This window comes from Erpetoichthys calabaricus, chromosome 4 (genome assembly GCF_900747795.2).
Source record: "Erpetoichthys calabaricus chromosome 4, fErpCal1.3, whole genome shotgun sequence".
NCBI classification, from domain to species: Eukaryota; Metazoa; Chordata; class Cladistia; order Polypteriformes; family Polypteridae; genus Erpetoichthys; species Erpetoichthys calabaricus.
Genome location: NC_041397.2, coordinates 53,099,352 through 53,123,311, shown reverse-complemented (window position 1 = coordinate 53,123,311; position 23,960 = coordinate 53,099,352). Strand labels below are relative to the sequence as shown.

Below are 23,960 nucleotides of genomic sequence, written 5' to 3'. Positions count from 1 at the left end.
TTACACCCTCACATCATCTGCTACATTTTCTTCAGTCTTGGGCAACTTCATTGGCAACATAAAATCATTCATCCATCATTTCCAAATATGAACAACCCCAATTTAACCACATACACTCCTATATGCATTCCTGTGCACCTCTTCCTCCACATGAACAAACCATATCAACCCATTCTTCCTCAAGACATGACCACCAAGTCAATCCCTTTTTAGCCTTTGTTCATTTGCTTCAACTTGTCCTTTCATCAGCCACATCTTTAACCAATTACAACAGAACTCTCTACACAAAAAGTGTGGTTATTACAATAATGCCAGAAGGGTACATTTAGAACAATGGTGTCAAACTCAAGAAATAGTTCATTAATATTGGTTACTTATGGCTCCTAATGACCATTAGTGTTCTCAAAATCCCACTAACATGCATTTCATACATAGATTGTAACCATATATAAATTTACACAGAGTATTAGGATATATTTCCAGTGTCAGTGCATTTTTGTCTGTGAAGCACTGTAGTTTCTAACCTATAGTTAGAATGTGAATGGGCTGCTCTTAATGAGCCAACAAGAAAATGTCAAAAGAAGGTGACAGGCCACACTACAATAAAAAGCTTTAGTGTTTTAGCATCACACCAAAAGTAGGCCAGTCTCATAAGGGAGATGGCAGCTTGACTTCACATACTCCACTGTCACCATTACCTTCACTTTTTAAATATGTACAGAGGTCAGGGCTGGTCACCCATTTCCTGCAATTGTGTTTCATTATTATTTTGTCTTTTCTGGTGACATTTTTAGAACATTAGAACAATCAAGACAACAACAGGTCATTCAGCCCAACAAAGCTTGACAGTCTATCCACTTATAGTGGGGGAAATAATTATCTGATCCACTGGTAAATTTGTAAGTTTGCTCACTTACAAAAAAATTTTATGGTAATTTCATTTTAATAGAGAGAGTCAGAATATCAACCAAAAATCCAGAAAAAACATATTACATAAAAGTTATAAATTGATTTGCATATTATTGAGTGAAATAAGTATTTGATCCATACAACCCAGCCAGAATTCTGCCTCCCACAGATTGGCGTGCCCATGTGACACACACATTACAATCATCAATCATTCAATCAATTACAGATACTCCTGATCTCAACTCGTTATGTGTATAAAGCACACCTGTCCACAGAAATCAATTTCTTCCATTCCAACCTCTCCACCACCATGGGCAAGACCAAAAAATTGTCAAAGGACATCAGGGACAAGATTGTAGACATGCACAAGGTTTTGGTGGTACGTTTTAGGTCATTGTCATGGCGGAAGACCCATCCACAACCCATCTTTAGTGTTCTGGCTGAGGGAAGGAGGTTTTATCCAAGATTTTAAGGTACATGGCACCGTGCATTGGCCCCTCAATGCAGTGAAGTCGTCCTGTACCCTTAGCAGAAAAACAGCCCCAAAGCATAATGTTTCCACCTCCGAGCTTGACTGTGAGGATGGTGTTCTTTGGGTCATACTCAGCATTTCTCTTCCTCCAAACACACTGGGTTGAGTTGCTCCCAGAGAGTTTGATTTTGCTTTGATCTGACCACAGCACTTTCTCCCAAGCCTTCTTCTCTGAATCATTTTGATGTTCACTGGCAAACTTAAGATGGGCCTGTACATGTGCATTATTGAGCAGGGAGACAACTTTTGGGCTGGTGATCCCTCACCTTTCTCATGATCATCCTCACCCCATGAGGCAAGATCTTGCATGGAGTTCCAAACAGAGGGCGACTGATGGTCATTTTTTATTTCTTCCATTTCCGAATGATCGCAACAACAGTTGTCACCTTCTCAACCAAGCTTCTTGCATATGGTCTTATATTCAATTGCAGCCTTGTTCAGGTCTACAATCTTGTCTCTGACATCCTTTAACACCTCTCTGGTCTTGCCTATGGAGGTGGAGAGGTTGGAATGGAAGAAATAGATTCTGTGGACAGGTGTGCTTTATACATACAACGAGTAATTGATTGATTGATTGATTGATTGTAATCTGTGTGCCACATGGGTACACAGCCAATCAGTGGGAGGCAGAATTCTGGCTGTGTTGTATGGGGATCAAATACAGTGATCCCTCGCTATATCGCGCTTCGCCTTTTGCGGCTTCACTCCATCGCGGATTTTATATGTAAGCATATTTAAATATATATCGCGGATTTTTTGCTGGTTCACGGATTTCTGCGGACAATGGGTCTTTTAATTTCTGGTACATGCTTCCTCAGTTGGTTTGCCCAGTTGATTTCATACAAGGGACGCTATTGGCAGATGGCTGAGAAGCTACCCAACTTACTTTTCTCTCTCTCTTGCGCTGACTATCTGTGATCCTGACGTAGGGGGTGTGAGCAGGGGGGCTGTTCGCACACCTAGACGATACGGACGCTCGTCTAAAAATGCTGAAAGATTATCTTCACGTTGCTATCTTTTGTGCAGCTGCTTCCTGAAACGACATGCTGCAAGGTGCTTCGCATACTGAAACGCTCGAAGGGCACGTATTGATTTTTGATTGAAAAAACAAACTCTGCCTCTCTCTCTCTTTGTCTGCTCCTGACGGAGGGGGTGTGAGCTGCCGCATTCAACAGCTTTGTGCCGCGGTGCTTTGCATACTTAAAAGCAAACAGCCCTATTGATTTGTTTGCTTTTCTCTATCTATGTGACATTCTGTACTCCTGACAAGCACTCCTTTGAAGAGGAAGATATGTTTGCATTCTTTTAATTGTGAGATGGAACTGTCATCTCTGTCTTGTCATGGAGCACAGTTTAAACTTTTGAAAAAGAGACAAATGTTTGTTTGCAGTGTTTGAATTACGTTCCTGTCTCTCTACAACCTCCTGTGTTTCTGCGCAAATCTGTGACTCAAGCATGACAATATAAAAATAACCATATAAACATATGGTTTCTACTTCGCGGATTTTCTTATTTCGCGGGTGGCTCTGGAACGCAACCCCCGTGATGGAGGAGGGATTACTGTACTTATTTCACTCAATGACATGCAAATCAATTTAGAAATTTTATGTAATGTGTTTTTTTCTGGATGTCTGGTTGATATTCTCTCTCTCTCTGCATTAAAATAAAAACTACCATAAAAATTAGAGACTGTTCATTTCTTTGTAAGTGAGCAAACTTACAAATTTGGCAAGGGATCAAATAATTATTTCCCCACTGTAAATCCCCCCAAATAACATTCAAGTCTAGTTTTTAAAATACTACTGTCTACCCACACTACCTGGTAACTTATTCCATGTGTCTATGATTTTCTATGTGAAGAGAGCTTCCTAATGTTTGTGGAAAATTTACCCTTAACAACTTTCCAACTGTGACCCCATGTTCTTGATTAACTCATTTTAAAGTAACAGTCTTAATACATACACCCCTTCATAATTTAAACACTTCGATCATTTTTCCTCTTAATCTCAGTTTGCTTGAAGAGGCTGAGCTCATTTAATCTTTCCTCATAACTCATCCCCTATAGCCCTCAAATCAGTCTAGTCATTCTTCTCTGGGCTTTTCCTAGCATTCAAATATTCTTTGTGTAGCCTGGAGACCAAAACTGCACACAGTACTTACTGATTTCACGTTACTTGATTGGCCAATTCAGATACCAATTCTGATTTTGTTTCCTCATTTATCCCTTTAGAAAACTTTTTGCACTAAACTCTTGCATAACTAGACTCATAGAGGCCTTATCTCCTATATTAAAGAGTATCTTTATAATTAAACTACTGACCACAGGTGTTAACTAGTGATGAGCGAAATCCATGGTGTTCACTTCCCCTAGAATTCACAGAAGTCTTCTCAAATATAACCAAACTCTGCAAAATGGGGAAGGACTAATTGAACTAGATTTGACTGGATTATAATGGTGCAATAATCTTTAAAGTGTCCCTGAGGGCTAGGGAAATGTCTGCCAACTATACGAAACCAAAACGTTGACCTGAAGTGTGCGGCAGCAGTGCTAACCATGGCACAACCGTGCCTCTGTGAGATCAAAGAAGAATGCAGTCAGAGATATACAATCATATATTTTGTCAAAATAAAGCAGAAATAACAAAATTGTTGTCAAAGGTCAGAAAAAATACGTAGGTCTTTCAAAGGCAGAAAATTCGAAGTGATGTATGAAAGAAGGTGCGTGCTGGCTCGTTCTGTTTTTTGAAGTCTCGCTGAAAGCTTTCCAAACTGTCTGTACTAATGCTTTGCACTTTATCTTCCATCTAAAAGATAGAAACATTGTGTAAATAGTAATAAATCTTTCGTTATTATTATTAGAGTCTCTTGTGTTTGGGGGATGGGAGGGGTGTCAGTCTCCTTCAAGGTTTGTTTTTTTTTGTCTCCACGTGGCTAATTATGCATACATAGGGCACATGCCTCCTTCTCTTATACTTATGTGGAACCCGAAGATTGACCTGCGCATTTGGTGACAAGCAGAGATAACTCATTATTTATGCTGTATATGTTTCATAAAAATAAAACATTGAGAACGCACATTATTTACTTATCTGTTCTACCACTAAGTCCCACAGTCTGTAATGCAAACGATCAGCACTATATACCCAGGGGTCAGACCCATCCAACATTAGCTGTTAACTAACAGTTCTCCTAAACTGACTGAATTATGCGTAATTAATTCGATGAACAATGGTGAACGTGAACGCAGCTAATTCGCTGCAAAAAACGTTTTGCCAAAATTCACTGATCAAATCTAGTGTTAACTAGTGTTATCTGTTCATTTTTAATTACCAACATGAAAATCTGTAAGCGTATTGCCCAGTGACCATAAAAGCACTAAAGTAAATAAAATCTCCTTAAAAGACATACTAATAAAATGTGTGTAAAAATATTTATCCATAACACATTGCATCAAATAAAATGCTTCTCATATTTACAAGCTGTCATATTGCTCAATTTTTCTGTACTGTACCTACCAGAAACAAGGCTTATTAATAAAAAGTACTTTTCACCATTTCTCTAACAACAAAAAAATAATATATATATGTGTTCACACAATCAATTGAAATTGGCAATTAGACACTACATAAATGTAAATATACATGCACTTAAAGGTTTTTAGCCATTTTAAGTCATTAATTGCACTACAGCTTTTTGCTGTTAAAATATACATTTACAGGTGTTTTTTCTTCAGTGTATCAGCTAGACAATCATAATTCTTCAGGAATAATTATAAAATATGGATTACCATGTTAATTATGTAGTACTTGTTTCTTACTAAAACTTGTGCAGTATGCACAGCAACAAATAGTGTAAACAGTACAAATCTAGAACAAAAGTCTAAGCAGCAGCTTCGAATGTGTCTTTATCTTTTCTTTTTGCAATTAAAAGTGTAATCTGCTGCCATTTAAACAAGCCTGCTGTCGAAACTCAAGCAGTGTCCACTTTAATTTAAAAGACAAAATAAAAAGGTCCGAATGCATTAAAGTAGCTTTTCTTAACGTTTGTCTAATTGCACAAGACGACTTCTAAGATTCTTTTTTTTTTTTTTCCAGTTTATTACTCCACCTTCTTTAATGCAAAGGCTAATATTCCAGTCGCTTCCTGCTCACTGATTAAACAAGCCTCCACTCACATGCTGCTTGTTTACACTGCACTGACTGAAGGAAATTTGTTGCAAAAGATAAAAAAAAAGATGCCTGCTGGTTCAACTACCATAGCATATTACATAAAGGAGCACTGCAACTAAATTACTGTAAAGTTTAGAAAAGCAGGGTCTCAAAAGAATTTTTTGTGATTCTTCTTTTTACTGATCACTGACAGAGTCTCTCTTTTAGTGAAAATCGGCCAATCAATAAGAGCATCCCTATTGCAAAATCTCACCACAGGTCAACAGCACTGATACTTGCCTCCATATCTGTTACACACATATTAAGGCTCAAAACAATACACGGGCATAGAAGTCCGTGCCCACCCCTGAGGAACAGGCAGTCCGTCTGGACCCTGCTGATGTAAGGAGGAAGAATTTCAGAGTCAATTCATGGAAAGCTGCAGGACCAGACAACATTCCAAACCAAAAAAAAAATTATATGTTATGTTATATATTTTATATAATAATAATAATAATAATGATATGCTCATAAGTTGTTTATCAAGAAGACACAAGACTAACATACTTAAAAGGTTTATAAGTACAAGACATTTTCCTCTTAAGCTAACAAGAATATTGTTAACTAACCAGCAATTTCAAATTTATGCTATACAACCTAACATTCCGTTAGCCTTCTTAATGGCTTCTGAATACTGGCAGCTGAAAGTGACAAGTCGATCACGACTCCTAAATCCTTCTCATAAGATGTACTTTTGATTTTCAGACCTCCCACTGTATATTCAAACCTAACATTTTTACTTCTTACGCATAATATTTTACATTTACTTACAATAACTTACATCTGCCACAAATCTGTCCAAGCCTGTATGCCATCCATGTCCCTGTATAATCATTCAACGAATTCTAGATTATCTGCCAATCCACCTAGCTTGGTATCTTTTTCAAACTTAACCAGCTTGTTATTTACTTTCCTATTCCTTGATTATTGCTTGTGGATAGAAAATACATCTGCATTTGTATTTACAATTGTGTTAAATGCAATCGCTATCTGTTTCTGACAAACTCAACTGTAGGTTGTGTAATCTGTCAACAAGGTGTTTACACCCATTATTTTTGAATGTGCTCAAGTTCAAGATGACAATGCGTGATTATTATTCCGGGTGTAAATGAATGTAGTTTACTTTAGCTACAAATTCTTGCCTGTGTTGGGACTGGTGCTCTCACCTGACTTTACATGTCGCCATAATTTTTTTTTTTTTTTTTTTTTTTTTTTTTTTTTAACTCCTGTGGCTACTGGTAGCTTTCCTAACACACTGAAATGTCCAAGAAAAGAAATATTGATAAAGAGGGAAGACAGTTTCAAGAGAGACACAAAATAACAATGAGAAGAGAAGAGATGGCACTCCGCAAACATCTCTTTGATCACCACCCCATGTGGTGCCAAAGTGATTGGAGAAAATCTACCTTTAATTTCAAAAACAAATTTCCAACAGGGAGAAATGAAGTTCTATCTATCTATCTTAAATATTCCCCATTTTTCCTCGTAAGTACTGTGCATACTTCTTCATACATCAAAATCGTGAAACCATTTACCAGCCATAAAAATAACTCGGTTACCATCTATCCATCCATCCTCTTCCGCTTATCCGAGGTCAGGTCGCAGGGGCAGCAGCTTGAGCAGAGATGCCCAGACTTCCCTCTCCCCAGCCACTTCTCCTAGCCCTTCCGGGAGAATCCCAAGGCGTTCCCAGGCCAGCCAGGAGACATAGTCCCTCCAGCGTGTCCTGGGTCTTCCCCGGGGCCTCCTCCCGGTTGGACGTGCCCGGAACACCTCACCAGGGAGGCGTCCAGGAGGCATTCTGATCAGATGCCCGAGCCACCTCATCTGACTCCTCTCGATGCCGAGGAGCAGTGGCTCTACTCTGAGTCCCTCCCGGATGACTGAGCTTCTTACCCTATCTTTAAGACACCCTGAGGAGGAAACTCATTTCAGCCGCTTGTATTCGCAATCTCGTTCTTTCAGTCACTACCCAGAGCTCATGACCATAGGTGAGGGTAGGAACGTAGATCGACTGGTAAATTGAGAGCTTTGCCTTACGGCTCAGCTCTTTTTTCACCACAACAGACCGATGCAGAGCCCGCATCACTGCGGACGCCGCACCAATCTGCCTGTCGATCTCACGCTCCATTCTTCCCTCACTCGTGAACACGACCCCGAGATACTGAACTCCTCCACTTGGGGCAGGATCTCGCTCCCAACCCTGAGAGGGCACTCCACCCTTTTCCGGCTGAGGACCATGGTCTCGGATTTGGAGGTGCTGATTCCCATCCCAGCCGCTTCACACTCAGCTGCGAACCGATCCAGAGAGAGCTGAAGATCACGGCCTGATGAAGCAAACAGGACATCATCATCTGCAAAAAGCAGTGACCCAATCCTGAGTCCACCAAACCGAACCCCCTCAACACCCTGGCTGCGCCTAGAAATTCTGTCCATAAAAGTTATGAACAGAATCGGTGACAAAGGGCAGCCATGGCGGAGTCCAACTCTCACTGGAAATGGGTTCGACTTACTCCCGGCAATGCGGACCAAGCTCTGACACCGGTTGTACAGGGACCGAACAGCCCTTATCAGGGGGTCCGGTACCCCATACTCCCGGAGTACCCTCCACAGGATTCCCCGAGGGACACGGTCGAACGCCTTTTCCAAGTCCACAAAACACATGTAGACTGGTTGGGCAATCTCCCATGCACCCTCCAGGACTCTGCTAAGGGTGCAGAGCTGGTCCATTGTTCCGCGACCAGGACGAAAACCACACTGTTCCTCCTGAATCCAAGGTTCGACTATCCAACGGAACCTCCTCTCCAGAACGCCCGAATAGACTTTTCCAGGGAGACTGAGGAGTGTGATCCCTCTGTAGTTGGAACACACCCTCCGGTCCCCCTTCTTAAAGAGGGGGACCACCACCCCAGTCTGCCAATCCAGAGGCACTGTCCCTGATGTCCATGCGATGTTGCAGAGACATGTCAACCAAGACAGTCCTACAACATCCAGAGCCTTGAGGAACTCCAGGCGTACCTCATCCACCCCCGGGGCCCTGCCACCAAGGAGTTTTTTGACCACCTCGGTGACCTCAGTCCCAGAGATGGGGGAGCCCACCTCCGAGTCCCCAGGCTCTGCTTCCTCATTGGAAGGCATGTTAGTGGGATTGAGGAGGTCTTCGAAGTACTCCCCCCACCGACCCACAACGTGCCGAGTCGAGGTCAGCAGCGTACCATCTCCACCATATACAGTGTTGACACTGCACTGCTTCCCCCTCCTGAGACGCCGGATGGTGGACCAGAATCTCCTTGAAGCCGTCCGAAAGTCGTTCTCCATGGCCTCCCCAAACTCCTCCCATGCCCGAGTTTTTGCCTCAGCAACCACTGAAGCCGCATTCCGCTTGGCCTGCTGGTACCTATTAGCTGCCTCCAGAGTCCCACAGGACAAAAAGGACCGGTAGGTCTCCTTCTTCAGCTTGACAGCATCCCTCACCGACGGTGTCCACCAACGGGTTCGGGGATTGCCACCACGACAGGCACCGACTACCTTACAGCCACAGCTCTGGTCAGCCGCCTCAACAATAGAGGCACGGAACATGGCCCATTCGTACTCAATGTTCCCCACCTCCCTCGGGACGTGGTCGAAGATCTGCCGGAGGTGGGAGTTGAAGCTACTTCTGACAAGGGACTCTGCCAGACGTTCCCAGAAGACCCTCACAACATGTTTGGGCCTACCAGGCCTGACCGGCATCCTCCCCCACCATCGAAGCCAACTCACCACCAGGTGGTGATCAGTTGACAGCTCCACCCCGCTCTTCACCTGAGTGTCCAAGACATGTGGCCACAAGTCCAACAACACGACCACAAAGTCGATCATCGAACTGAGGCCTAGGGTGTTCTGGTGCCAAGTGCACATATGAACACCCCTATGCTTGAACATGGTGTTCGTTATGGACAATCCGTGACGAGCACAGAAGTCCAATAACAAAACACCACTCGGGTTCAGATCGTGGGGGGGGGGGCCATTCCTCCCATTTACGCCCTTCCAGGTCTCACTGTCATTGCCCACGTGAGCATGCCCTCTAGCACCCCCTCCAGGGACTCCAAAATGGGTGGGTACTCCAAACTGCTGTTCGGTGCATATGCACAAACAACAGTTAGGACCCATCCCCCCACCCGAAGGTAGAGGGAGGATACCCTCTCGTCCACCGGGGTGAACCTCAATGTACAGGCTCCAAGTCGGGGGGCAATAAGTATGCCTACACCCGCTCGGCGCCTCTCACCGGGGGCAACTCCAGAGTGACGGAGAGGCCAGCCCCTCTCAAGGAGATTGGTTCCAGAGTCCAAGCTGTGTGTCGAAGTGAGCCCAACTATATCTAGCCGGAACCTCTCAACCTCGCACACAAGCTCAGGCTCCTTCCCCTTCAAAGAGGTAACATTCCACGTCCCAAGAGCCAGCTTCTGTAGCCGAGGATCGGACCGCCAAGGTCCCCGCCTTCGGCCACCACCCAACTCACACTGCTCCCGACCTCCTTGGCCCCTCCCATAGGTGGTGGGGCCATGGGAAGTGCTCAGTTACCCCGTTTAAATAATTGCTTTCTACAAATAATTAGTATTGATAATAAAGCCTGTGGTAATTAAATAAAACAGTTAACATTGTAATTATGGAATAAAATATAAAAAACAATATGGTGGTAGCTTGAGGTGATTTCTATGATACTCAAGAAAGATAATTTGGGAAATTTACCAAGGAAAACCCAGGTTTTGAGAAAATTCATAATTCCTTAAGAAAACAATATGGCTAATTAAGTATAAACACCAATATGGTAGCTACAATGAGACATCAAGTAACTAATGCCAAGTTTACACTACCACAATCTCATTCAAAATATGGGCAGTTTACATTTCACTGTATGCTGTGGGCATTTAAATACACATTCTGCTTATGCACACTTAGTACGATAATGGACACAGATATGACCCCTCTTTTTTTTTTTTTTTTTTTTTTTTGGAGGTGCTTCAGTTTTCTACAATTTAGAAGCAATACTTATTTTTCAAACATGTTGAGTTAGACTAGAAGGGTTATGGCATTATATGCATCAGTATTTTGTGTAGTGATTTCCTCTACATCCATTTAAAAAGAAATATGGATATACAACAAAGTCAAGTGGTGAGACTGCATTGTTAACTGCTTTGACAAAATCCAATGGCTGGAGAACTTTTAAAGGAGACAAATAACATAATTGTGCAGTCATCACTCCCCGCACCTCCCTCTTTTAATGTGTTGCATACTGTACACAGATGATGTACTGTAATTATGGCACATGTTTGAGCGAAAATCCCATCTGACCACTGAAACTCAGACTGGCTATAAACAATCAGTATTGAAACTGAATTCAGTAAAACATACAAAGAATGCCTGTATCCAATTAAAAAAAATCTGAATCAGGAAGTGTAAATGCATCTTAACTTAGCAGCTATGAAATATAAAAAATACATCTTTTCTTAAAGATCCATGTTTTTTTAATCCAAATCAATGCTTGCTGCAGTCTCAACATAATGCAGAATTTTTTAAACTACAAATGTCTGCTCTCTAAACCGCCAAAGCAGCATTTGCGGCCTGTTTGTGCACTTTGCATAGCAAGCTAACAGCAGTGACATGAAACATGACTTCACATGAGAAAGTACTTGTCCAACAGCAAGCACAGCTTGCACAATTTGCCTTGCATATCAACTTTCTTCTCTTTGCTGCACTGTAAAAGTAACACCAGCAAGTCTGCAGAGCTGAAAGAAGTCATGTTTACCACGATTTCCTGCTCTAGAAAATGATGCTGATCCACATATGCCAAGCATGACTTGTTTTTCAAATAATAAGTCATTATTACACAACTAGTAAAATATATAAGGCTAAACTCGTTTAAATCTTCTAAGAGAACAGGAGACAGAAGTAATGATCTTTGAGACAATGCTTTGCTGTATTCAGAGTTGACAATTTTAAACGTTACAAAACTAAACATAAAACAAGTGCTATAATAATGATATCATAGTAAAATTGAACCTGCACACTGCAAAAATCTCTCCATTCACTTACCTTAACAAAGTTATCTGGAAAAACACCTCTCTTGCCATTGATCTCTCCTTCCCACCATCCACCATCATCCTTTCTAATGTTTTTGATAATATCACCTATACTAATTGTCAGCTCGTCATCATGCTGAGCTTTGTAGTCAAACTCCACAATCGCTTCCACTGCAAGAGACAAGAAAGGAAGAAATTGGAAAATATGCAACATAAAAATGTACAGCAATACCGTGTCTACAAATAGGATTTCCCTCCTTGGAAGTTTCCAAATGTTGTTGTTATAATATTGAGTTACAGTGGATTTAAGGGCAGAGTGGAGGCTCTGAGAGTAAGGATCTGTGCTGGCATCTGGAAGGTTGCCTGTTTAAATTCTGTTACTGCCAGAGGGTATTCTACTCTGTTGATCCCTTGAGCAAGGCCCTTAACCTGAAAATTGCTCCGGGGCACTGTACAATGGAAGACATTGCACTCTGATCCTCAAAGTTCATGCAAAAATACAGTTTTCCCTCAGGGATTAATTCAGCCTACCAAAAAATTTAATTTGCCTTTTTTTGCACTGATTATCAGAAAAACACTTATTAATGCCAAATTGAAAACAGATCTCTACAAAGTGATTACAATTATAAAACACAAAATAACTGATCATATTAAGTATTCACCCCCTTTAATATGACACAAATACATCATCACTGGTGTAGCCAATAAGTTTTAAAAACTCCACAATAAATAGAATAGCTCAATAGAGAACACCTGTCTGTAGTCAAGGGATTTCAATTGACTGCAGCAGAAATAAACTTTATCTGGAAGGCCCGACTTGTGATGGGACAGTTGGCTGGCCTAAAAGACATGATGAAGACAAAAAGAATACTCCAAGCAACTCAGTCAACAGGTGATTGAAAAGCACAAGTCTGGGGATGGCAACAAGAAAATATCAAAAATCACTGAACATCTAGTTAATTCACTCAGTAAGACATGGAAAGCGTATTGCAAAGCTGTAAATCTGCCTTGAGCACGACATCCAATAAACAGTGATTATGCAAGAAGACAACTAACTACTGAGGGAGGTCAGTAAGAAACATTTTGAGAACTCTGAAGAACCTACAAGCTACAGCGACTGCACTAAGGCATGCCTTAAAAACAATGCTAATGTACAGGAGTGGCCTATTCAAGTACAGATCTCAGTTCAATTAAGAATTTGTGTCTGGACTTCAAAATGGCTGTTTACTCACAATCATCATGTAACCTGACAGAGCTTGAGAAGTTTCATAAAGATGAAGGGGAAAAATGACAGCAAAGGAAAGACCTATGCACACTGACTCAAGGCAATCATGGCTGCCAAATGTGCATCTGCTAAAATACTGACTAGAAGGGGATGAATGCTTATGCCATCAATTTATTTTGTGTTTTACATTTGTAATTATTTTACACCACATTGCAAAAATCTGTTTTCACGTTGACGTTACAGAAACTGTCTCCTGACTTGAAGTAAAATGTAAAGTAATATTTTATAAAAGTGGGAAAACACCTAAAACTCCTCACTGTATATTGCATTCATTAGTCTGGGGCAGCATTGTGGCATAGTACTAACACTGCTGCCTCGCAGTAAAGAGACGAGGGTTCACATCCCAGGTCCTCCCTGCATGGTTTTTGCATGTCCCACCCATGTGCATGTGTGTGTGGGTTTTCCCCAGGTGCGTCAGTTTCCTCCTAAGTATTTAGTATTTAAGGTATTTAGTAGTCTACTTTAATTTTGCATCATGCACCCCCATATAATACACAGAGCATGAAGACAAAACAAGGATTCTCTGTCCTTTACTTGTTTTCCAGGAAGTACATGTCTTGGTGCTCTGACATAAGTCCCACTTTCCATTACACTGACTACATTGTTAAAATCAAAACATACACTGGGAAATCTCTTTACCAGACACACCTGTCCTTCCCATGTGACAACATCTCTTATACAGTGATGGCATCCTGTGTCTAAAACAACTTAAAAGTACAAGGTAGATACCAATAGACTTTACACAATCATAAAGATGGCGAGATTTGATTTTTCCAATAAATAAATTCCATAATGAGCTAAAGTATATTTTGCTTATATTGCTTTACACAGGATAGAAACAAACATCTGTACAGATTTAAGTACAACACTGAAAGAAAACAAATTATATTAAAATGTACAGTACTGTTGATATAATCAACAATTAATTTTTACATACAGTGGTGTGAAAAACTATTTGCCTCCTTCCTGATTTCTTATTCTTTTGCATGTTTGTCACACAAAATGTTTCTGATCATCAAACACATTTAACCATTAGTCAAATATAACACAAGTAAACACAAAATGCAGTTTGTAAATGGTGGTTTTTATTATTTAGGGAGAAAAAAAAATCCAAATCTACATGGCCCTGTGTGAAAAAGTAATTGCCCCCTGAACCTAATAACTGGTTGGGCCACCCTTAGCAGCAATAACTGCAATCAAGTGTTTGCGATAACTTGCAATGAGTCTATTACAGCGCTCTGGAGGAATTTTGGCCCACTCATCTTTGCAAAATTGTTGTAATTCAGCTTTATTTGAGGGTTTTCTAGCATGAACCGCCTTTTTAAGGTCATGCCATAGCATCTCAATTGGATTCAGGTCAGGACTTTGACTAGGCCACTCCAAAGTCTTCATTTTGTTTTTCTTCAGCCATTCAGAGGTGGATTTGCTGGTGTGTTTTGGGTCATTGTCCTGTTGCAGCACCCAAGATCGCTTCAGCTTGAGTTGACGAACAGATGGCCGGACATTCTCCTTCAGGATTTTTTGGTAGACAGTAGAATTCATGGTTCCATCTATCACAGCAAGCCTTCCAGGTCCTGAAGCAGCAAAACAACCCCAGACCATCACACTACCACCACCATATTTTACTGTTGGTATGATGTTCTTTTTCTGAAATGCTGTGTTCCTTTTACGCCAGATGTAACGGGACATTTGCCTTCCAAAAAGTTCAACTTTTGACTCATCAGTCCACAAGGTATTTTCCCAAAAGTCTTGGCAATCATTGAGATGTTTCTTAGCAAAATTGAGACGAGCCCTAATGTTCTTTTTGCTTAACAGTGGTTTGCGTCTTGGAAATCTGCCATGCAGGCCGTTTTTGCCCAGTCTCTTTCTTATGGTGGAGTCGTGAACACTGACCTTAATTGAGGCAAGTGAGGCCTGCAGTTCTTTAGACGTTGTCCTGGGGTCTTTTGTGACTTCTCGGATGAGTCGTCTCTGCGCTCTTGGGGTAATTTTGGTCGGCCGGCAACTCCTGGGAAGGTTCACCACTGTTCCATGTTTTTGCCATTTGTGGATAATGGCTCTCACTGTGGTTCGCTGGAGTCCCAAAGCTTTAGAAATGGCTTTATAACCTTTACCAGACTGATAGATCTCAATTACTTCTGTTCTCATTTGTTCCTGAATTTCTTTTAGGTCTTGGCATGATGTCTAGCTTTTGAGGTGCTTTTGGTCTACTTCTCTGTGTCAGGCAGCTCCTATTTAAGTGATTTCTTGATTGAAACAGGTGTGGCAGTAATCAGGCCTGGGGGTGGCTACGGAAATTGAACTCAGGTGTGATACACCACAGTTAGGTTATTTTTTAACAAGGGGGCAATTACTTTTTCACACAGGGCCATGTCGGTTTGGATTTTTTTTCTCCCTAAATAATAAACACCATCATTTAAAAACTGCATTTTGTGTTTACTTGTGTTATATTTGACTAATGGTTAAATGTGTTTGATGATCAGAAACATTTTGTGTGACAAACATGCAAAAGAATAAGAAATCAGGAAGGGGGCAAATAGTTTTTCACACCACTGTACATAGATGGATAGAGAAATGTACTTTTTTATCCTAAGGGGGAAATTTAGCATCCGGCATCAGTTATACAAGTATGAATTAAACCTAAAATCTAACATGGATTGGTTTTGGTCAAACTGACCAATTAGTAAACTTAGCCAAAAAATGAAAATAAGCAAGATCACTTGGTTATGTATCATGTCGGTCATATTTAGTAGTTCAGAAAGGTTAAACGTCAGACCTCTCAAAGACTACAAAAATTATATTTAAGAACTGTGCTAGGAGTGCATGTGAATTTCCGCAAGACAAACCGTAGAGTGCTGCCAAAGAAAGTCTCGCTCATCTTGCTCAACTTCTCACCTTCCCCAGAAAAATAGAAGCTATGAAAGACAGTAAGTTAAATGACATGCAAAGTACAGCAGATGATAAAAACCTCTGTCACTTTATGTATTGACATGTCCAGTTGTGACTGTACTTGTTGCAATTCACAGCACAGAATGATTGCTGTTATGCTATCCTCCCTTCCTAAACAAAACAGATTCATATGGAATAATGCTGGGCCACAGCATCAAAAGCAACTCAAGGCTCCACCTTTCCAAGTACCACTACAAACATGAAGGAAGACTTCAACTTCCTTAAGCAAATAAAACAAGACAAGACTTGTACATCAGTCCGTGCCTAAGCTGCACTCCTGTTTTCAAATAGGTCTGTTTCAAATTTATGTTGCTAAATCTGTTTCTACAGTAAGAATGTCAGGACAGGAAAGTATTAAATGTATTGCTTAAATACTGAAAACGTGAATAAAATTCTGCTTACTTCCTTATTCAATAGACTGAAAAACTGATAAGGGGCTACTGCTGTTGTCCTTTCTGGTAAGCAAGTGAGAAAATACTTTGCTATAACAATGCCAGTTGCATTGAAATTGATCTGTTGAAGCTCATACTAATAAAACCATCAAAGCATTAAAGGACAAGTGAAATTATAACTTATAATTTGCAAAGATAATTTTTGTTCACCTTAAACTAAATAATAACTTGTATTAATCTTGTATATGAGACACTTTGTGGTCAAAAGTCATCTTTCTGTTAATCTTTAAAATAAAAGCATAACTAGTCAGTTTGTAGAAGACAGTGCCATTATGTTGATAAGAAACTCTAAGCCACTGCATGAATTAGTACATGATGTAAGATCTTCATGAAGTAATACATTTTTTTCACTTTCCTCATCATTTTAGTTGCTGAAACAGCAGATAAACCACATCAGAAAATACTGTATGTTGACTTTTTACTGAAGACTCTGATAACAGCTTAAAATGGAAATATGCACAATGCCATGAACCAGAGGCAAGTACACAGATGGCAAGCCCTCGAGCAGTATGGCACAAGTTAGACAGAAATATTGTGTCTCCTGGATCAAGAGTCTATTTGAGTGGGCCAAAATACACAAGATGGCTGTACAATACAGGACGCGGTCAGTGACACATCGAGTAAGGTTAAAACATTTTCCATAACATTTAAACTGGTAATTCATTGTCCCACTATGCAAATCACTGCAAACCTTGCAACCTTACAGTCTGGCTTTGGAGTCAGCTGTAACGCTGTTCCTCCTCCTGCAATCAGCAGCAGTTTACTCCATTGCAGTATATCACCTTGTATTTCGGCTTCTGGCAAATGGATTGCTTGCCTGTTTTCATACCTCCACTGGTTATGTCTACCCTCTAAAGCTACCAGTTTCAGAAGAAGAAGAAGAGAGGTATATCTTCTAAGAAACCTTTCAAGCCTAGCTAATGCTTGGCCGGGGTCAAACTCAAAGTGCTCAGTTTACAGTCTCTATAACAGTGTCGCTAAGAATATTTTACATTTAAAAGATGGACTGTAGGCTACAAACCAATGAGCATAAGCTACCAACCTACCACTGACAGATTGCTGGTCCTTTTCACAGAAAATCAGTAAAAAGTCAAAAGCCACTCAGTTTAGAGGTACCCCTGAACCTGATAGTATATTTTTACATGCAGGAAGAAACTGAAAATTCAGAGGAACAAAACATGCTCAAGAATGAAGCCTTCCTGAAAAATATCACCTATCTTTATTGCACATTATGAAGGCACTGTACAAGTAAAGACAAAAACATAACTACTTACACAAATATTGCTCTGACTAGCAAGGTTTGAGGATTGAACCATAGACTTGCAGTTTACAATCCCCAAGGCCACCAGGCTTCACTGCCTGAGCAATTTTGAATTAAGTACTTTGTTAAGGAAGCAACAGCTCCGATTACCATTTTGGAGGAACACACTGACAAATCATTGAGAGATTAAATATTTAACATTTTCAAAAGTACTCATTTGTGAAACTTCAGAAGGTTCCATTTTACATTAGGTAGAGGGTGATGTTAATAAGAAAAAAAAAACACACACACATCACACATTCATTCATCGGCCAGCATATCAGTAAGGTTCCCCATAGAAGTCCTCAAAATAAAGTACAGTAAAACAAAATAACCAGTTACAACACAAAAGAATGGCTGTTGCCTGGTTGCATCTATTGTAGCTGAGATCTAAATCTCTGTATTTTTATAATACCGTCTTTTTCCGAAATTAAGACATCCCCCGAAAATAAGCCCTATCGAGATTTTCGGAACTTTTTGTAATATAAGCCCTCCCCCGAAAATAAGCCCTAGTTAAAATAATGTGAAAAAAAGAATTCGTTAAAAAATGCTGTTGATTTATTAAGTATGTTTAGCTTCCCTAATACTCGTATTTCAGAGAAATGTTTGAAATAAAATATTCCGAGAAATTCATTGTTTACCTCTACAGTTCGTTTCAAATTCATTCTTGGAATTTATCTTAAAAATACAACATAAGGCAGCATGAATACATAAATATTGTGTCCACTCTGCTCTGCTGTGTTGTACTGCGTCGCGCGTATCGCAGAGTATGGTCGAATGAGGTGGGGAGGGGGTGGAGGGGGGCATGCATATGCGGAATGCGACGGAACGCGTCGTTGGCGCACACTATAAATAATTGTTCGTTAAGGCAGCAGTCTACATTGAGCGACAGTGCAGATACAGTGTTTGTTCATTTCAGTCTTGTAAGTCTGATTATTTCCTCATACGTAATTTTATTTTTTATAAAGTGAATAATTTTTAACCGCAGTTAAAATGAGTACAAAACGAAAGAGCTATTCCGTCGAGTACAAAAAGGGAATTGTGGAAGACTCCAGGGGTGTAAATCTTGATTTATGACGATGTTCCAGAAGAAGATGACATGACTGTAATTGAATCAATTTTAATTTCTGTATTCTGTGTAAAATAAATAAATATTAAATAAAAATATATAAATATACTTTTATTTTTGTCCTCCCCCGAAAATAAGCCCTAGTGCGTATTTTGGACCAAAAAAGAAAGTAAGACAGTGTCTTATTTTCGGAAAAAGACGGTAATTTACGCTTGGAGAGCGGAGTATGGTGGGCAATTAGAAATTTTATAAATTGATGTCTAGCACAGAATGAGTTGTCTATTTACTGTATTTCCACTTATTTCTGGTAGGGACTTGTTTAGTCGTTTTGTGGCTGAAACACATTTAGGAATTGAAAAGAAAATAAAGTTAGCACCTTAAATCCTACTACCTACTTCCAAATCACTTTAGAGAATACATAATTTCAACATATCCTCTTTAACAAACTGTAGGCAATCGGCAGATTCTATATATCAAATTTGCACAAGTGAATCAAATCAAAACCTATAAAGAAAAAGACTACAGACTATCTCAATGAAATGGGTTTTGGAAGCCTTCCTCACTGATTCTCCTCATTTTGAACACTAATGACGAGTACACTCAGTGCTTATAAATACAGTAAGTGCTTCCATGCTGGCAGTTGTACTTTTTAAAACACAGGCATTGAAGAAAGGATGATGTTTTAATCTGGTAGACAGCAACCAGAGTAAAGAAAAAGCTTGAGACTGAGATACTGGAGTGTGCAATATGGGCCCACCAGGGAAAGAACTGTAAGAGCCTTCGTGGATTAAGGACATAATATAGTGAGTACAATGAGAAGTTAGTTAAATATCAGTCACCACTAGCTGCTTTAACTATTCCAGAAGGCCATGTGTACATTTTGTGTTGTATGAGGACTTTTATTTTTTGACTTAATGTGACAGCCACCACTGCTGTTTTAATTGCATTTTATTTAGCACATCCATTGTTGAGTATGTAGAATTCCTCAGCATTTGTCAAGTGTACTCCTTCCTTATATATGTCACTTACTTCTTGGCATTTGCTGCATGAGAGGCAGACATATGTGACTTAACTAATAACGGTAATACTCTGCATTGTTTAACAAGGGCTTATCTACTTGATAAAGTTAACCCTATCCATCATTCAGATTTGCGTTTTACTTTATTCTCTTTTCTCACAATGAATTGAAATGACTGTGGAAAAAAACAGAAACGGGCAGAATCTGCTAATTTGAGTTGCTATAATTTGACACCAAGTTCACATTTCCGTGTGCATTTTTACGCACTACTGATTCTTTATAGATACATATTACACATTTACCAGATTTCTAGGACTTTAAATATCCCTAATTTCTAGAAAATAGAAATACTAAATTATACCTAGAAGATGGCTTTTAAGGGCAAATTGTCTTTTTAGAATTAATATGATTTTTATATTTATGCGGTATATTTTATTTTGGAAATTCAAACACATTACAACAAACAAAATATTGAATTTATAAGCAAAACAATATGTTAATATTGTACAAAGCATATGAGTTTATTTGGGGACAGGAAGTAAAGTTAGTAAGGCTTACAATACAGACACATTCAATTCAATTCATTTAATTCCAATTTATCCCACTTTGGTGCTCAGCATGTTAAAAAAAAAAAAAAAAAAACTTAAAAATAAAGCATGAAAATCACACCAGCACTACAGTTAAAGGTTTTATTTATTTGAAACACTAAGCCAAATGGAAACACATCCAGCTTTATTGCTGTGCCTGAATGGGACTCCAATGACAGGAATAAACCCCAAATCATGTGCCCTGTTTATAGTTTCTATTCTAGCATCCATAAATCTCAGTTTAAAATAATAAATGGAATACTAATATTCAGGAGTAAACATTCAAACATAAATTGTTATAATTAAAGGAACACTTTTTAATCAGAGTATAGCATCAAGTCAATGAAACTTCTGGGCTATTGATCTGGTCAATTAAGTAGCAGAGGGAGTTGTTAATCAGTTTCAGCTTTAGTGTTAATGAAATTAACAACAGGTGCACTACAGGGGCAACAATGACACGACCCCCAAAACAGGAATGGATTAACAGGTGGAGGCCACTGACATTTTTCCCTCCTCATCTTTTCTGACTTTTTTTCACTAGTTTTGCATTTGGCTACGGTCAGTGTCACTACTGGTAGCATGAGGCGATACCTGGACCCTACAGAGGTTGCGCAGGTATTCCAACTTCTCCAGGATGGCACATCAATACATGCCATTGCCAGAAGGTTTGCTGTGTCTACCAGCACAGTCTCAAGGGCATGGAGGAGATTCCAGGAGACAGGCAGTTACTCTAGGAAAGCTGGACAGGGCCGTACAAGGTCCTTAAACCCATCAGCAGGACCAGTATCTGCTCCTTTGGTCAAGGAGGAACAGGATGAGCACTGCCAGAGCACTACAAAATGACCTACAGCAGGCCACTGGTTTGAATGTCTCTGACGAAACAATCAGAAACAGACTTCATGAGGGTGGACTGAGGGCCCGACATCCTCTAGTGGGCCCTGTGCTCACTTCCTGGCACCATGGAGCTTGATTGGCATTTGCCATAGAATACCAGAATTGGCAGGTCCACCACTGGCGCCCTGTCCTTTTCACAGATGAGAGCATGTTCACCCTGAGCACATATGACAGACATGAAAGGGTCTGGAGAAGCTGTGGAGAATGTTATGCTGCCTATAACATCGTTTAGCATGACCGGTTTGGTGGTGGGTCAGTGATGGTCTGGGAAGGCATATTCATGGAGGGACGCACAGACCTCTACAGGCTAGACAACGGCACCTTGACTGCCATTAGGTATCGGGATGAAATTTTTGGACCCATTGTCAGACCCTATGTTGGTGACATGGGTCCTGGGTTCCTCCTGTAACACGACAATGCCTGGCCTCATGTGGCCAGAGTATGCAGGCAGTTCCTGGAGGATGAAGAAATTGATACCATTGACTGGCCCCCACATTCTCCTGACCTAAATCCAATAGAACACCTCTGGGACATTATGTTTCAATCCATCCGACGCTGCCAGGTTGCACCTCAGACTGTCTAGGAGCTCAGTGATGCCCTGGTCCAGATCTGGGAGGAGATTCCCCAGGACACCATCAATCGTCTCATTAGGAGCATGCCCCGACGTTGTCAGGCATGGATACAAGCACGTGGGGCCATACAAACTACGGAGTACGATTTTAAGTTGCTGCAATGAAATTTCAGCAAAATGGACTCGCCTGTCGCATCATTTATTCACTTTGATTTTCGGGGTGTAAAATTCAGCCCTCTGTAGGTTGATAGTTTTCATTTCCATCAAACGATGTTGCAATCTTTCGTTCCTAACACATTACCCAGTCCATATCAGTATAGATATCCAGCATGATCTTTTTTCCCCATTAAGATCTGATGTGTTTTCAAAGTGTTCCTTTAATTTAGTGAGCAGTTTATTAACCTTGACATCTATCTATTACAAAAAAAGAAAATTACAATTATAAAGACAAAAAATATATATTTCAGTATGGTATGCAAATGTGTAAAAGTTAATGCCTCAGGTGAACCACGACAGCTGCTGCCTAAGCACAAAGAAATCACAATAATTTGACACTTAATGGAAATTATTGCTGAACTAGAAACTGAATCTGTTTCTGCATCAGTTCCTGAAAACATGGCCACAGCCAAAACACCCATTCACTCCTACTCAAAATGTATTTTTATTCACTCAAGTGCTACTTTTTACAGAAAAATACCAAAATTTTAAACAAGAAAAAAAGAAAGCAAGCATGTTTTTCTCAGATGAATAGACTATCTCAAATTCAGGACAAAAAAAGTACTATATAAAATTCATCATGGGTATTTTTACTTTGTGCCATTCTGCTCCTGATGCCTAACTAACTATAGAAAGCATTATGAGGAAATGTGAATTACAAAAACTGATTCCTTAAAAGAAATCATACCATATTAAAAAGCAATTATTACTTAAGAACATGATTTGGCTTCATATAAACCTGCTCCTGTAACCTCATAGCATAATTTTACAGTCCGCAATATCAGCAGCTGCATGCAGGAACAACTGGGTATACAGAATGGATGAATGCACATTTGTTGATGAAAAAATGCCTTGCTACTCAGCAAAGACACACACTCAAGCACAGACACTGCACTCGGGATGTCACACTTACTGAAGGCTGGAGAAGGACTGCTGGAATCGGGACTAATGGGTCTTTAGTACGTATTATGCACACATCCATCCATTGTTTCTGAACTCAATCTAACTTTGGGTAGGAGGAGGAGGAGGAGGATGTGGAGTGGTTAGTGGGTCATGTTTGGTGAGGATGGGACACAGCCCATCCTGGTAGCATTGATCACAAAGCAGGATGCTCTCTCTCTCACACACCACTAATATAGTTATTAATTAACAAAAAATGCATATTTGGAGTTTGAGAGAAAGCCAAAGTACCTTAATAAAAGATCAATTTGGAAAAAGAATGGACACATGAACTTCACACTCAGGTCCAGGACTTGAAGTCTGCCTCCTAAAGCTGTGAAGCAGCAACACTAAACACTGTGCCATTATGTTGCCATACTACTAATTACCTGCTTCACCAATAAAGTATATTAGTATACATCACATATCATACAATGTTCAGTTTTCTGACGTGGCCAAGATTTTTTTCTGACTTTTCTTGGAAACTCCATGGAACTATACTAGGCATTCAGTGAGGAAGCTGCCTAGTCAAATTGAGTGGCACATCTTTATCCCAGAGATACAGCCCTGAAGATTGCTTTAAAGAGAATAAATGTCCTGTTTTCATTCTGTAAGCGATGCTCAGAGCTCTCTCTCTGTTCTTGTTTTCCTACATTGGGAATGGTCTTGCTATAAGGTGAAAATTACACAAACCATACATACAAGGGAGAACTCCATTGAAGGTTACTATGTATACTAGGAATGTGTGATAAACTGGCTAATCCTGTAAGCCTTGTGGTTGTGATTTTGAAAAAATAATTTCACCAATATGATAAAATCTAGTAGAAACCTAAGCAAACAATTCAATGTAAAACTCATCTCTCTATTATAAAAAAAAAAATCCTGTGGGAAGGAATGACTAGGAGACGATACGTGATCACGGAAGATAGTTAAAAGACCCGCAAGGACCTTAAACATGAGGCATTGTGCCAA

The 23,960-nt window shown here is 40.0% G+C and overlaps 1 protein-coding gene across 2 annotated transcripts in view; it reads right to left on the bottom strand.

Moving 5' to 3' along the window:
• sh3kbp1 (SH3-domain kinase binding protein 1) overlaps positions 1-23,960 on the bottom strand; it is a 370,773-nt gene that overhangs the window by 283,229 nt on the left and 63,584 nt on the right. For both annotated transcript variants that reach the window (XM_051926913.1, XM_051926912.1), the window contains exon 2: positions 11,722-11,879. In XM_051926913.1, coding sequence (XP_051782873.1) covers positions 11,722-11,879 — 158 coding nt within the window. The remainder of the gene's footprint in view (positions 1-11,721; positions 11,880-23,960) is intronic.